Source organism: Gastrolobium bilobum, unplaced genomic scaffold, assembly GCF_033153095.1.
Source record: "Gastrolobium bilobum isolate Gb01-03AN ecotype WA unplaced genomic scaffold, APGP_CSIRO_Gbil_v1 utg2122, whole genome shotgun sequence".
Classification (NCBI taxonomy): Eukaryota; Viridiplantae; Streptophyta; class Magnoliopsida; order Fabales; family Fabaceae; genus Gastrolobium; species Gastrolobium bilobum.
The window spans coordinates 870,861-887,530 of record NW_026897715.1 but is presented as its reverse complement, the minus strand read 5'-3'; the positions used below and the strand labels follow the sequence as shown (position 1 = coordinate 887,530).

The window sequence follows — 16,670 nt, the reverse complement described above, 5'->3', positions numbered from 1 at the left end:
TGATACAGTAGTACTGTAGATAAGAACTAGTTATTGTTATTCTGTCTTTTCAACATTAACAATTCCAAACATAGTACTACTGTATCTATTTAATAGCTAACTGGGCATATCAATTCAGACCTATGTATAAAATTGGAAAATCTTAAATAGAATGGTTGATTTCACTTTTATTTAAGGATTCACGTAATTAATGAATTAAGATTATTATATATTAATGAGACTAATATTTAAAATTGGATATAATACTTATTATTATGATATAATTTGATTTTATCTTTTATATATATATATATATATATATATATATATATATATATATATATAGGGATATGATATTGTTATTAGTTTATTACCAAATAATGTTACTATTAATATTATTACTATATTTTAATTGTTGATTTCCGCCAATCAACGGTTATCATTTTCACAAATCAAACTCATCAATTAATTATTAATTCATAATAAATAATAATCGTTGATTGACGAAATCAATAATTAAGATATGATAGTAACAATATCTCATCTCATATATATATATTGAAATTATTTTCATCAGCGACTTAGCGTACCTGATATCGTAACTCTTGTTCATTTTTGAATGGAACATTATTAAATTGATATTGGCGTCATAAATTAGATTAAGGATAAAAATCGGCCAGTTTGATTCCCAAAAAAGAAAGAAAAAAAGGCTAGTTTATTGTTTACAGCAACCTCCTTTTTTGATTTTTTAGTACAATGGAAGCACCCTCCTATATATTCGTTCCTGCGCATGCTGTGATTTAAGATTTTGTCATCAAAAAAATCAGTGCATGTTGGACGGGTCTAGCAGTCATGTGCAGACAGGAAAGAAGCAGACACAAATGTCTGCAGAACTGTAAGTAGTGAGGCAGCATGCTTTGTGTAACTGGGTACAGTTTACGAGACTCCGAGGCCAAGACTAAATAAATTATCAGGTTCCGCCTGTTCTTTAATCATTCAGGTAATCATTTATTAATATTATCCTCCGTTTTGTTCAACTCTTCTGTCAAGAGAATTTTTTTTATAGATTTGTTCTGCGCGATAGACACAATTTGTTTAGACTAAGTTAATAAAACCATTATGTAACCAAAAAATAAATAAACAAATAAAACCATTGTTGGCACAAAGATAGAAATAAAACTTTTTATTTATTTAATATAACATTATTCTTGATATATTTGATGAATCAAAGTGATGATGTGGATACAACATATATTTGATGATTCCACGACAACATGGTTTTGATGATAACAAAGAGGAATGATTCAAAGACGAAGCAATATCCAAAAAGCAAATGTGAAAGTATGCACCAAGTCTCAAGCATCAATCCAAGTCCAGAATCTCAAATGGTATATTCATTTAGGACTTAGGATAAATATGTAAAGATGTATAGAAACAAAGCATTGCATGAGCTCAAGGTCATTCATAAATCATATATTTCAAAAGCATGCATCCTTAAAAAGAAAAGTGAAGACAAATGGTTTCATATGTACAATTTTGGTTTGGAAGAAGTACCTATGTGATACAAACTTTTCTAGATAATTTCCATAACAATAACATGCATTACACGTCATAAAAATCATTTGGAAAGAGTAGAAACTCAGAACTCGTACAAAAAGGCTGCTGCTATAAAATATCCTGATATTCCACTTTGAATATTCGGATATCAGATATCCGGATATGTAACAAAGAATATCCGAATATACAATATCCGAATATGAGCCCGACGAAGCGAAAAAGTCGAGATACCGAGGACTCTGAGTGCCACAGTGAAGTTAATACCTCTTAGAGTTACACTGTCTTATATGTTAAATTATTTTCTTGCTTATTTTATAGTGTTCCTCTATAAACAATTTTTTTTTAATAATAATAAAAAAACTTGCAGGATGTTGAGGAAGAATCAGCAGGTGTTAAAAAGTCGGCTCCTACACGAAGAGGTATGGGCTCCAAGAGAAGTCGTTCAACTGAAGTGCATAATCTATCTGAAAGGGTAAGCAAGACCATCTGCTATTTGTGTTGTGTTAAATAAAAACAACAAAATGTTCTTCTTAAGTGTATGTTAATTATATTGTTTCTGATTTATGTGATTACAAAATTTTGGAATTTATTTATACAGAGACGAAGAGACAGGATCAATGAGAAGATGCGTGCATTACAAGAACTCATACCAAATTGCAATAAGGTTCACTTTTAATTTTTCACTTTTGCTAGAATGTTGATTACCACTGAGGACTTAAGCTTCAAACGGATATATTATAGTTTGTTTCAACGGTGGAATCTTTTTACCAAATCATTGGAGCTCACCACAAAAATTGTCAATAATGAAGCTCAACTTTTTTTTAGCTGGTTTCTTGAATATGAAACATGATCTCTCAATAAAAGTCATAGTAAAAATAGCAGAAGCTCAATTCAATACCTTGGAACTAAAATACATTATTTATATATTTTTTAGTTCCAATTTGATCTGTTGTTGGTATAAATAAGAAAGTGCCACATCATTGCAGTAACTGAGACTTTTTCACTTACAGTAAAAGCTTTTAATTATGGTGTAAATAGTAGCAACTTATGGTTAACTGATAGTGTAAAGCTCTTCACACTATTAGTGGATCAAACTTAAATTATGTTTTATACTTGATTTCTCATTTATTTTGAATTTTCTGACTTCATATGTATTAGGTGGATAAAGCTTCAATGCTGGATGAGGCAATTGAGTATATTTAAAACCCTTCAACTCCAACTTCAAGTACTCTTTCTCTTCCCCCCTCTTCTTTACATTGATCCTTCGAGTTTTAATTTTTCAGATTATATACGACCCATTATAGGGTGAGATTGTTTCCTATTCTTTTTACGCAGATAATGTCAATGGGAGCTGGTTTATATATGCCTACGATGATGTTACCTGCGGGAATGCAGCACATGCATGCACTGCATATGGCTTCTTTAGCACCTATGGATGTTGGCATGCAAATGGGTTGGGAATGGGTTATGGAGTGGGCATGCCTGATGTTAATGGTGGATCTTCTAGATTCCCAATGGTTCAGGTACCCCAAATGCAAGGAACTCATCTTCCTATTGCACATACTTCTGTACCCACTTCTTTACATGAGAATCGTCAAGTGTTTGGGTTTCCTGGTCAGGGATTCCCCATGCCAATGCCACGTGCTCCATTAGTTTCTTTTCCAGGAGAGCCTCTTATGAAGTCATCAACTTTAGGACTAAATTCCAGTGGAACAGCAGGACTTATGCAAACTGTGGATTCTGCTTCAGCCTCCACCTTAAAGGATCCAATTCCAAATATGAACTCACAAGTTGTGCAAAACAATGGCTGTAATTTAACAAGTCGGAGGTCTACGCAGGTAGGATGAGTAAATTTGTTTTTTTGTTAAGATTGTTTGTTGCCTATCGTGTAACTACTAGAATTTAAGTGCACTTTTGATGTTAGAGACTAAAAATACACGCAGGAACTTTTAGAAAGATGCTAAGTAAACCTACCATGTTCATAAGACTGGATATTTACCTATTAATATGATGATTGACCCTCCCTTCCACCAAGTTATCTTTTGTCTACACTTTTTCAGCTTGCTGAACATCTAAGTAAGACATTTTGTTTCCACAATCATTTTAAGGAAGTCATACACTTGTTGATGCTTGTGTTCGTTTATGTTATGCTAGTGTGAAGCAACAATTGACGGATTTGAACACTCGAATTCGGTATATAATAGTGGTAAGGCAAATGACAGTGGTGCTGATAATCCCAGTAAAGAAGATAATCTTGTGCTTGATAAATCTTGTAAGTATCATTAGATGCATGTGCGTTCAGATACATGTTTATTTTAACTTCTTACTTATATTTGGAAGTTAATTGGAGCAACTTACTGTTTAGTTGTGCTTGCAGGTGATGATTGATGCTCCACATTGATCGTGGCTAGTAAAAAGAATCTAGGTTTTCAGAAATGTGAGTCCATATTCTATGGTTTCTCATCTCTGCACGTTCAATCCAGAGTACCTCAGAGGATACTTGAGAGTCATTGAGGTAGAAACTCACATAACCATTGGGATCCCAAATTTTGGACTTACCAAATTGCACAGATTTTGGCATATTTGGAGACTACACTTATTTGTACATTCACATTCACTATTCTTGTAATTATTAGAATTATCTCTAGTCGATATTGTAATTATTTATTTCCTTATCTTCTTAGGATTCCTTAGCTTTTAAGTATTTGAGTTTATTCCTTGTGGCTCATTAGTCTTTTATATATTGTAACCTTTTGTTTGTATTCTCTACAATAGCAATAATATTCACTTTTTCTTCCAAGTACTATAGTGACCTATTCAGTCAAATGGAATTAAAAATTTACATTTGTTACCAACATGCTATTATGATCCAGTTGCAAACATCGAAAATATAAGGTTCTGGTATGAAGTTTATATGGACTTTGGGTTCTCGTACCTCATAAGCTAGCTTTTGGGATGAAGTTCCCCCATGGTTCGTATCAATTGGTATCATATCTTTCTACTATGTCTTTTGGTTGCAATCGAGTGGCGCAAGTGGTGACGCTGACATTGCAGTGTTCGCTTCAGGACTAGTAAAACTAGTGCAAAACCAAGCCCCGAGGACTTTGGGCTCCCCTATCTCATGAGCTAGCTGGGAGCTCCTAAGGTTTGTATATCACATGCTTGCAAATGTTTAATTCATATCTTTTATAGTGATTCGTTGGATTAATGAAATAATATACATTTTTTGACAAAACATTCATAATTATAGAAATAGAGAAGTGGTGCCACACATAATTTATTATGGGCGAACCTCATGCTTCTGGACTCTGGAGTAATAGTTCAGGGTACTGAGATTAAGGAAACTATGAACTATGCAAGTATGATGAACCTGTACTGGTTATATTTGGGCCCAATGCAAGTATTGAAATGGAAGAAAACTCATTACTTTTCCAGAGTCATAACATAGTATTGGCAAGAAGTTCCTGGGTATCATTTTCTCATTCCACTTCCCATTTAAACCCCTTTCTTTATTATCATCTCCCGATCTCCACCCTGCTAACGACTCCTTATTTTCTTTATTATATCGTAAAGTAATGCTAAATGCTATTTAAATTTCACGTATCTTTCTTATAACTTATCAAAATGGTGATTTTGCACAAGTATAAAATCCGTGTGAAAAAGAATCCGGTGTTGGTGTTGAACGAAGGCTCTTTTGGCCAGTAAGAAAAAAGGACACAAATAAGGAGTCAAGCAGTTAAGTAATAAACAACCAGTACTAGATCACTGCAAGGTAATACTATGATCATGTTTGTTACATAACACACCACTCACTTTTACACCACAAGTTAACAAATCACCCCTATCATTTAGTTGTTTTTACAACAATCAAGAGTACAAAACGTATACCCCAATGAATAAAGAAAATTAAAATAAAAAATTTACAGTACTGCTTGAAGCGTGGCCTGGACTTCTGTGTACATTGCACTCTGCACACCCTTTTACACACTCAAATAAAATCAACAGAAATGATATGTATAGAAATTAGAAACCAATAAGTATGACATGCATCACGACAATGACAAGGAAAGCATCTAACTAAATTCTGCGAACTTATTCAGTCCATCTCATTACTTGACTTTAATATCACCTTTGGCTTCAGAGGAAATAGTTTTGGAGGTTGGAGATTTCCCAGTAATAGCTTTCTTTGCTCTCACTAGTGATTGTTTAACCTTCGATAAAATGTTATTTGATTGTTTTTGAGTTGGCTTGGCTGGAGTTTCCTTAGGAAGGTCCTTGGATGATTTTGTTGCATCACTTTCCTTGGCCGGTGGCTCTTGAGTTTTAACTTCAGTTTTCACAGTGTCCTCAATTTGTACTTTCTCCAGATTATCCACACCAATTTGAATAGATTCCTCTTCTTTTTCTTCCAATTTAGATGCCAATGTTTCTCTAACTTTTTCACTTACAGCTTTTGCACTTGCATCTTCACCCACCTTTGTCTCAGGTTGTCCTTGTTTCTTGTTATCATCTTTTACACTATCTGCCTAGACACCACCACCTTCTTCTATTGTAGCTGTCATTGCCTCATTCTGTTCATCAACTTTTTTTATTTCCACCTCTGCCTCTCTTGAGGATCCTTTAGCAGCATCAGGTCCGCTTGGTTGCTTCTTATCTTCTTCATTTGCAGCAACCTTTTCATCAATACTGATTGGAGCAGAATATTCTCTTTCTTCTTTGAGGTCAGTTTTAGCTTCTTGATTGATGAAAGATTGTTCGGGATATTTTAAAACGCCAACAACTTCTTTTGATACCCCATCAATTTCATTGGTGCTGCTTGATTCTTTCATGCTATCCCCTTCAACAACTTTCTTTGCAGCTGCAGGAGAAGATTAATCTAGATTTGCAGTGGCTGCTTGAGCTTCCTCATTTAATGAAACTTGTGCACTATTTCTTGTGATACTAGTTTCCTCTACTTTCTCAGTTTTATCTACCTTCAATGATGTTGTCTCCTTACTCTTATCAGTCTCACGTGCAATTTCAGCTGCTTCTAATTGTTCTCTTGGCTTTTCCTCCAATTCAGTAGACACATGTCCTGCCTTATCTGCATTCACAAGCACTGCTTCTAAGTTTGAGTTCACTACCTCAATATCTGAGTCTTGGGGAGGGTGAACTTCAACTATGTCACCTGGTTTCTCTTCTTTCTCAGATTCTGTTTGATGGATAATTGTCTTCAGCTGCTCCTCTTCCTCTTTTTCAAATGATTGCTTTTCTGGTTCACTTGGGTTTTCCTTAATTTCAGTAACCACATGTTCTACTCTCTCTGTTTCTATAGGCCCTGCTTCAGAGTTATTAGTCACCTAGCATAACTCTTCAACAAAATTTGGGTCCCTTTTTTTTTCCTCTCTGATATCACCCAGTTTCTCATTGGTTTCAACTGAGGAATCAGGAATTGCAACTGTTTTTGGTTGCTCAGAGTCTTGTGGTTTTTGTTGGGATTCTTTTTGTGTTTCTGCTGATTTTTCATCAAGTTCTGCAACATTGGGCTCAGGTTTCTCTATGGTATCACTCGGTTCCTCATTGGTTTCAGCTGATGGATCAGAAACTGTAATCGTTTGCTCAGCCTCTTGTGGCTTTTCTTGGGATTCTTTTTCTGTTTCTTCTGAATTTTCATTAACTTCTGTAACTATGGACTCAGGCTTCTCTATGGCATCACTTGTTTTCTCATTGGTTTCAACTGAGGGATCAGAAACTGCAACTGTATTTGATTGCTTAGCCTCTTGTAGTTTTTCTTGGGATTCCTTTACTAGTTCTTTTGGTTTTTCCTGCACTTCTGGAACCTCCGGCTCAGGATTCTCAATGGCATCACTGGCACTCGGTGTCTCATTGGTTTCAGTTGAGGGGTCAGAAATTGCAACTTTGTTTGGTTGCTCAACATACGGTTTCTCATTGGTTTCAACCGAGGGATCAGAAATTGCAACTGTGTTTGGTAACTCAATTTCTTGTGATTTGTCTTGAGATTCCTTCTTTGGTTCTTCTGATTTTTCCTGCACTTCAGTAACTGCAGGCTCAGGGTTAGGCTTGTCTACTTTTTGGGAACTTGTTTCCAAATATTCAGTTTCTTTCACTAACTTTGCTTCTGATTCTAATAGAGGAATAGCTTCAGTTGGATTGCTTATTTCTTCAATGGTTTCAGCAGATGCTTCAGGAATGTTGTCTGTCTTTGGCTGCTTCTCTTCATCTGATTCTATAGATTCAGTGGATTCTGTGGTTGGTGGTTCTTCTGTCTGGCTTTTGGCTGCATCAGGTGCTGGTTCAATGAAACTTTTCTCCTTCAGATTGTCTGCAACAGATGCTTCTGATGACAGAGAACCATCAATCTTTTCTACAAATAGAATACCAGCCTCAGCCTTCTTCTCATCTTCTTGTGCATCCTCAACCTTGTCATGTTTCGTATTATCTTCAGGAAAAGCCTTTAATACTGAAGAATCTTCAGACTTTTCAGCCTCCATCACATCATGCTCAGCCTTCTTTTCATATCCTTCTGTCTTGGACGAAGGGGCAGCTTGACCTTGTGGATCCTCGGCCTTGTCATGTTTTCCTTCATTTTCATTGGACAAAGAAACACTCTTTTGTCCTTTGGCTTCTTCATCTACCTTCTTTTGAAATCCCTTTAATAAAGACGTAAAAGCAATAATAGTTGAATCAACAGTGCAATCTGAAGATACGCACTAACAGTTTAGGCATGAACAAAAAGAATGGAAATAAGTACAAAAAAATGTAACAAGGAAGAATTTTTCCAACATGGTAAAAGTTGAAACCAGCGGAGAATGTAATAAAAGCACAAAGACAGAGTGCATTTGTTGAAGGATTATGGAAACAAAAACAACAAGAGTTCCAATATAGGAGAATTTTTTTTGGTGAATCTTTGGTCTACTGCAGTTCGTTTGTTGAATTCATTCACAATTTACTAGTTTGCAGAAATTCCACTCCACAACAAATATTGTTCATGCTAGAATTTTTCTTTTCTTTTTCCATACTACATAATTCTAACACTCCATCTACCTTGTACAAAAGGTACCTTGTACGGTTATCTCCTTACTTACATTACTATCTAACACAGGTATATCTATATGGAATCAAGAGTTCAGGACAGATATTGATCCTATATATTCTCCACTCATGTATACAGTAATTGAAGTTACATGTCTAACCAGGCCTTTGAAAGAAATAGAGAAAATGAAAATCATCAGCAAAGTTGTTTGATTGCTAGGCAAAAAAAATAATAGATATGTAAGCTTGATTCTCTTAAAAAGCTTTTTCTTTTCTTTAAAAAAAAAAAGATAAGTTAAAAAAAAAAAGTAACTCGAGCTTAAACTTGAGCACAGATAGTATTAAAAGAAGTTCAGGATCATATGATATCTAAAACTTAGAAAAGGAACGAACCTCGTCAGTAGAAGTAGTCTCAGGAAGCATGATGGGAAATTCAAGAGCAAAGGGAACCTTCTAAGTCATTGAGAATTTCAGGTGGAGAAACAAAGAAAGAAAGTTTTAAACGAATGATATGGTTGGTAACAACTCCAGGAAAAAGAAGGAAAGAGAGTTCAACTTTAGGAAGAAGAACACTCAGTTTTGCAAAGAGAAAAGGGAAGAAACCGTGTGCTGTTTGACAGACTGTACCACATAAGTTGGTATGGTCTCAAATCTCAATGATTTAGGATTGTGCTGCCACTAAAGGCTTTCCAATTAAAAACCAAAAACAAAAGTGTAAAAATAGAAAAAGCTGATCATAAATAGCTGTGTGCTGTGGCAAAGTGACAAGGTTAAGTGGAGGGACAACAAGAGAAGATACTCCTTCATTTAACGGTAAAAAATATGAGAGCCCTTTGTGCCAAACTTGATAAGTTGATATCCTTGTGGTTCATAGGATTCCTTTCATCATTAAACTACAACTCATGTTTGAAGTTTACCACTAAATTATGAATCGACAGAGTATATACTAATCCTTATATTCAGACAAAGACAAAAGGAAAATTCATGTAATGTTAAGTAATACGAGTCAACTCGTTTTTAATTAAAATGTTGATTTCTATTTTGTTGAACCGATTTGTTATATCTAATTCTCTCTACATGACATCACTATTGATGTTACTACCAACATCTCCAAAAGCGGCTATAATTAACAAGCGATAAATTTGCGAAAAAAATTCGTATTGAAATCACTTTTTTTATATAAGACTCGATTTCTATGTAAGGACCCACACCCATGTAAATTTTTTGGGCCAAGGATTAGACTAATAAGTTAAGTTGTCCCTGCATTATAAGGACATTTTAAATTTAGTATTTGTGAGTTTTCAAAAAAAATAAATTAGTATCTGTGATAATGATCTTTTTATTAAATAAATAAATATTTAATGAATACTATAATTAGGAGTTTAAAGATAAAATTATGATCAAAATATTTAAAATAAAATTTATAGTTAAAACAATTTTACTGTGAAATAAATCAAGATAAACATAAATATAATGTTATAAATTAAAATCTAAATATGTGGCAAGATATTCTTACACTGGTGTAAGAGTTAGAAGTCTTACACTCTATCTTGACCATTGATCCACTTGTATCCAATGGCTCACCTTACTAAAAAATTTGAGCTAACAGACAAGATTAAGAGTGTAACTTATACTAGTGTAAAATGATCCTGACCTTCTAAATATTCCTACTTTAAGTTTAATAAATAAATGACTTAATTCATGTTTGTAATAGTATTTAATTTTTTTTCAATTTATATATGTATAATTTTTATATTTATTTTAATATGTTATGTGAAATTTTTTTTGGTAAAAAGTTTTGAAACTGAATTAAATTGGTAAATATTTTCTAAAATTTTATTATTTTGATAAATCAGCCCAGTGTTATATGAAACTCACTTTTAAACTTTGATTGCCAAATAAACGTAAACATTTACGACTATTAATTTAATTATTTTTTAACACCCGAACTTTATTAATATTTAGTTGTTTTATTAAAAAATCTATTATTCCATCCAATAAAGTAATTCAACTTCTATTAAAATTTTGAAATTAAAAAAAAAACTTATCTCATCAAGTATTATATAATAAGACAACCTGTTATTATACATATATTTATAAAAATTTAGCGTCTAATATTGTTCGCATAAATAAAATTAAAATATATTATCAAAAAAATTGAAAAAAATAAAGTAAATAAGTATTATATAAATATTTTTCCATTAAAACTTAGAAGAATAGGATTACAGGATAATAGAATTTTTAAAAAAGTATAACACAATACTTAATGCTTACGCATTTTTTTTTCTAATAATATTGAAAAATTAATGGATATCATTGTTGTTTTACATTTATTTTATGTTTCAAAAAAATCTGAACTATATATATATTTGCTGACGTTAATTTTTTTTTTTAAATATCAATTGCTTATATTCTCAAAATAACTATTTTCAAAAGGGAAAGGTTATAGTTACTATCTATTTGTCTTACTACTTCTTACTACTAAATTTTAACCGTTGATTTTCGTTAATCTAACGGTTATAATTTATTGTAAATTAATAATTAATTAATAAGTATGACCCCATAAATTATAACCGTTAAATTGACAGAAATCAACAGTTAAGATTAGGTAGTAAGAAGTAATAAGAAAAATAGGTAGTAATTATAATCTCTCCCTTTTTAAAAAAAATTTAGTTACTCTTTTTTGCTTAAATCTTAAATGCTTGTACTTTTAAATGTATTCTTTTTAATATTTTTACAATAAAATTTACTCTTTCTCTTTAAATTTTAATTGTTTTAGAATATATTAATTTAAGAGTAACAACATTTACTTGTTTTTTTAATGGCTTTAATGTTTCTAAAGTGAATGTAGTTGAGTTATCTACATTCGCTCGCAAAACGACGTCGTTTTTGGTTGAAAAATAAAAAAATTATAATGAAAAAGACTATTGTAACTCTGAAATAAATTATAATTACAAAAATACCTTGATTTCTGCCTCAAGACAACGTCGTTTTGAGTTCAATGTAGATAAGTTATCTACATTCTCTGTAGAAAAAATGAATCCTTTTTTAATAATAGAAAATAGGTAAATGTCGTTACTCTTTTAAGAAAATTGTTGGGTAGTGCTCTTTCATTAAAGCCCAATAGGATCTAGTGTGTAGGAAGAGCTTAAGAAACTTAAAGCTCATTCTGCTTAGAGCTAGGGTTTCACATATATATTCTACTCTTATAGTCACTAGCTGCTCTGGTCTTCACTTGGTGGTTGCAGAGAGAGTGCTCACACACTTCCCATTATCCCTTAAGACAGCCTGAAAGATCTACCACAGTCCAGTTTCAAGAAGGTTGTTCGTAATGCGGTGCTGAGGTTGTTCGTAATGCGGTGCAGAGATTGTTTGTAATGCGATGCTGAGGAGATCAGTTCGTGAGTTTGTGGTGTGACCCAAAAGAATCTAGTTTGTGGAGCATCATCTTAGATCTGCGCTATACATCCAAACCGCAATGGTCAATTGCTCCTTCAATTCTTAACTTTTATTTTTTTAATTTCAATTTCAAATTTTTTGGAATTATTTTTGAAAATATTTTTTTTCAATTTTTTACATTTTACCATTTTTAATTGGGTTCGTTTTTCTGTAGTTAATGCAGATAAGTTATCTGCATTGAGCCCAAAACGACGTCGTTTTAGGTGGAAATCAAAGTGTTTTTGTAATTTTAATTTATTTAATGATTATAATAATTTTTATAATTATAAATTTTTAATATTTCAACATCAAAACGACATCATTTTGAGAGTTAATGCAGATTACTCATAGAAGTTAGTGTAGATTACTTATATGTAGTAACTCAGAAATATTTTTCTGTTTTTAATTAGACATAAACTTTTTATGTGGTTGATATATGTTGTGAAAAGTGAAAAGGATCATTTCACTATATTTTTTCTTTATCGATGTTGTCTTTCTTTCTTCGGCCTTAACCCAATCATATTTATAAAGCCCTCTTTTTTGTTGCAAAAAAGGAAATATAATTATCAAGAATCACGATAGTTGCGCTCTTTTTGCAAAACTATATAGATTGGAGAGGGGGCTGAACCTTTAGCCATCACTGTTCCTCCGCACTCCGGATTAGTCCCATAGCCGGCTCAAAGAGTCGAAACTCGTGGGAATACCGGAGGGAGCCAACTCGTCTCAAAGAGATAATTAGGGTTGGGTAACTCCAAAAAAAAAAAAAACTATATAGATTGGAAACTCTTTTTATGCTTTATTTTTTTTTTTTGGTCAAAAGCTATCACGACTCTATTAATAGAAAGATGCAACGAAAGCCCAATCTATCTATTGGGCTGGCCCTCTTCATCCGTGTCTCAAACTCTTGAAGCGTTAAAAACCAAGGCGATCATTGAGCCTGTTTCAATAGATCATGTATATTGCATTTGTTCTGTTCTTTCATATCGATAGAGAATCTGGGCTTGAATGTGAAGGCCTGAAAGGCCTTCCTTGGTTGAAATCTCTATAGGCCCAATTTGACAAAGGCCTCCAATATAATAACTAGCCATCTTTCACGGTTTGGGTGTCAAAACATTGCAGAGGATGCCCCACGTTCACTAACCATACACATTAACGTCACCTCATGATGAGATGAAATTAAAAACAAATAATAAACAACAACAACAATAATAATCATTATAATAGCTTGGCATTATATTTGAATCAACAACACCCTCGTGAAATTCAATATTGCCGAGTAAGTTAGTACTAATAATGCAAATATCACAATACAAGTAATCAAGAAGATATATTAAGATTGTAAAATACCAAGGAGTAGTATAGTTGCGAGTGCATAACCATAAATCTCTACCGTAAGTCAGAGAGAGAGCTGGCAATGGGAACAAGAAGATGATGACATTATGCGTAGAATGGTGTAAAGGCATGTTGAGGACATAAACATTATGGTTGGCTCCGTATGTATTAAGCTGTGTAGTAAAGTAAGGTCCTAAGGACAGTGAATTATATATAGTGTTGTCTGATGTCTGGCACTAGTGCTCCCGGAAGTTGTGTTCTTTTTGAGTTTGATTAGACCCCTTGTAATCAAAATCTGTTGAGTACTCTCCGATCTCAACACAAGTTCTGAAAATCAGATTGATTGAGAGGACTCAATTCCTGAAGCAAATGCCTATTAGAATCTCACTTTGTTCATGTAGAGGCATAAGCTCTCTCCCAAAATCACAAGTAATGATGTGAATGTAGCAATAAAGTTCACTATCATTTCCCACTATGAAGCAAAAGTGAAATATGTAATTATTTAAGGATAAGGTACAAAGGAACATTTCAACCAGACAAAGCTTTTGATAATTGATGAGGGTTAGGGCTTTCTTTTCTCATGGGATTATATGCCACTAAAAGCTCTTATAATTTCGCCTTGTTATTGAAGTCAATTTCCTCTGTTCTAGATTTTAACTTAATAATGATTATTAATTAGATCTTAATCTTCCATAGGTGGAAAGCAACGTCATTAAAGAGATACTCATGTTTCTGTCATCATCGCTCGTTGCTTTGACACGTCAAAAGATAATTAAGTTGCTCTTAACTAAAACACATGAAATATGCATGTGCTTGTGTTTCCAACAGTTCTTAATGGGCCAACTTAGCAGGATAAGTTAAAGGTCTTCTCTGATTGGAACTTTTGTGAACCTTACTAACTTCAGTTATCCAACAAATCAAAGTGGAAGCTTGCTGGCCACAAATTCTATTCCTAATTACTTAACTAACCAAGATATTATATTCTGATTCTTAAGGAAAAATCACACAAACTATTGAAATCCTAAGTTCGCTCATGAAGTTGTGAAAATATGTTTGCGCTGCTTAATTTGCACTGATAACAATACATTTCTTCTGGAATAATATCCAGGCTTACTGGGCCTTTACTCAAGAAAAGACATTTTACTTTTGGTCTATGCAAAATAATAGTTTATCCAAAGATAAGATAGTGCGGTAAACTTGGCAGTTGTTACACTTTACTATTTCTACAGTTCCATGTTGCTTAGTTTAATCAAATATTTCCAAATTGCTAGCAATTGCAATTGACGTAAGGGAACTGAGCAGGTGTAGGTGAGAGCATGTATTCGATCCTTATCAGAACCGTTTTTGGGAGGTGTTTAAAGCCTTAATTCCGGGACCCGCCTAAAATCGGACTAATTGTGAAGTGATAAACCGATTGAAATATCTCGAAATATAGGTAATCTGTTATGATGAAACTATGAATTATTAACAATTCCTATTTCTTGTCAATTAGTTGCCTGTAGTAGAATTAGATTTGGAAAAGCTGGTATTAAGGATAGTGCAGAGGCATCTCCATTTTTCAAGGGCAAGTGGATTATGTCTCCCTCTATTTCAAATGCTCATTATGATTTTCCAAATATTTCTCTTCATGAATTTCACTTCAGAAATTTCCCATTATTATTATAGTTATTAGCGTTTAAGCTTTTCAAATCACACCTTTTTGCTTTAATTGGATGCGATCGTTCACAATTGTTAAAGTGATGAAAATCGTTTGTGGTACTAATTGTTATTAAAGCCTCCCACATGATAATAAGATAGGCTGTCAGAGAGACATTTTATCAATGAACCTGTTACAATCATATCATATCACTAAAAGCAAAAGAAAACCACTTGAAGTGTTATGGTTGTTACCAATTGTTCTGTACTGCTTGTATTTTGGTTAGTGCCTAAAAGCTTCAGCTCTAGAGTTTCAGTAAAAGATTGAGCTCCACATTTTCTTTTAGATTTGTTGACTCTGTCTTTAACTTTTGAATTTGGAAAGTATCCTGAGGTATTTACCCGATGACTTTCAATATGTCAATACTAGGACTTTGCTGATGCAAGGGAGGGCTCATAGCAAGGACAAGATTATTGCTGTTCTATTTAATTTGACATTAGTAATCAATGATTCTCTGGACAAATTCGAAGAAAAAATTGAATTCAATTTTTATTCTTTAAGAAGGGGACTTTAGTCCTTCTTTAATCTCATATTTATGGCATTATGCATTGGACCTAAATAATAAGGCTTATTTTTAGATATGGCCTACCATAATTAATATCACATATTCCAATTGACCATAATGCCACAGAATTCTTTTCTTATGCAGTCCTCTTTGCTGCAGAATAACTGGGGGACCAGGGGCTCCAGTTACTAAAATTTCAATACTTGTATATTCAAACTTCCCAAAGCAATTCCAGCTCAGCAACTTTGAGACAAAGTGTACAAGTGATTTGGGATTAGATTTGTCACAACCATTGTCTACCCTTATTACTAGGATAGTTCAAGAGAACTTGACATACCAATTGGTTTTTTCCTTCTGTGACTTCATTTAAAAATCTTAAAAAAATGAAAAGAAAAGCAGATACCATGAACCAGTCCTTCCATACAAGCGTGTTTCTTGAACAATTTTATTCTAACAAGAATTAAGGTGCCACCCTACCCTCTAACCTGGCAGCGAATATTTGCCTCTACAGACTAAACTTTTATCATAAGAAAGCAAGTCTATTTATTTATTTATTATTAAAACAATGGTGCTTCATTTGTCCCAGAAAAAAATACTTCAAATTTGATTTCGGGGAAGAAGACGACTAGAAAACATTGGTTTCAATTATGTAGCTGACCAACTTCATATATATTTTGTCACTAATTGAATGACCCAATTGATTGTTTTGCTGTGAATATCCAAAGGACAACGAAGCCGACATATATTATAGACGTATAGAGGCAGCAATAGTAATGTAATGGAGAGTATAGAAACATTTTACAATAAAATGTTTGGAGTTTGACTTTGTTGAACAGCTCATATGGGAAAATATAAGATAAGCCCACAAGCGCATGATGAGGTATGGACTATGGAGATTGCAATTTGCAAGCATCTTCCCGTTGAGGACTTATTTATAATTCAAATGCCCAATTGGATGGCTGAATTAGGACACAGCTTAGGCCGCGGAAGCTCACAATGTCAGAACAAATAGACAGGCTATCACAGAAAGATATCAATATTGATATCACTAATATAAATTTATATTATTGAGAGGTGAAGATACATTTTTGAGTTCAGAACGTGTTCGTGAAAAATTAAGCACTTGAAGAC

The 16,670-nt window shown here is 33.3% G+C and overlaps 2 protein-coding genes across 2 annotated transcripts; one reads left to right on the top strand and one right to left on the bottom strand.

Moving 5' to 3' along the window:
* The first annotated feature begins 1,735 nt into the window (after nt 1-1,735).
* Nucleotides 1,736-3,924, top strand: LOC133309487 (transcription factor PHYTOCHROME INTERACTING FACTOR-LIKE 15-like). The gene is given in 9 exon segments (XM_061510269.1): nt 1,736-1,792; nt 1,904-2,008; nt 2,135-2,200; nt 2,695-2,736; nt 2,738-2,774; nt 2,855-2,991; nt 2,994-3,374; nt 3,691-3,808; nt 3,914-3,924. Coding segments are annotated over 9 exon segments (954 nt in total).
* Nucleotides 3,925-6,407: 2,483 nt separating this feature from the next.
* Nucleotides 6,408-8,991, bottom strand: LOC133309486 (uncharacterized). Its single transcript, XM_061510268.1, has 3 exons — nt 8,962-8,991; nt 6,932-8,246; nt 6,408-6,853 (listed from the first exon to the last, which is right to left on the bottom strand). The coding sequence occupies exons 1-3, from the start codon at nt 8,989-8,991 to the stop codon at nt 6,408-6,410; spliced, it is 1,791 nt and encodes a 596-aa protein (XP_061366252.1).
* Nucleotides 8,992-16,670: the final 7,679 nt, after the last annotated feature.

Bases quoted from the DNA above. Each gene is read 5' to 3' on its own strand.
- LOC133309486 (XM_061510268.1), bottom strand. From the start codon at position 8,991: ATGCTTCCTGAGACTACTTCTACTGACGAG. The intron at 8,247-8,961 runs GTTCGTTCCTTT...CTAAACTGTTAG, and splicing joins AGACTACTTCTACTGACGAG to TGCGTATCTTCAGATTGCAC. The intron at 6,854-6,931 runs GTGATATCAGAG...ACTCTGAAGCAG, and splicing joins TGAAACCAATGAGAAACTGG to GGCCTATAGAAACAGAGAGA.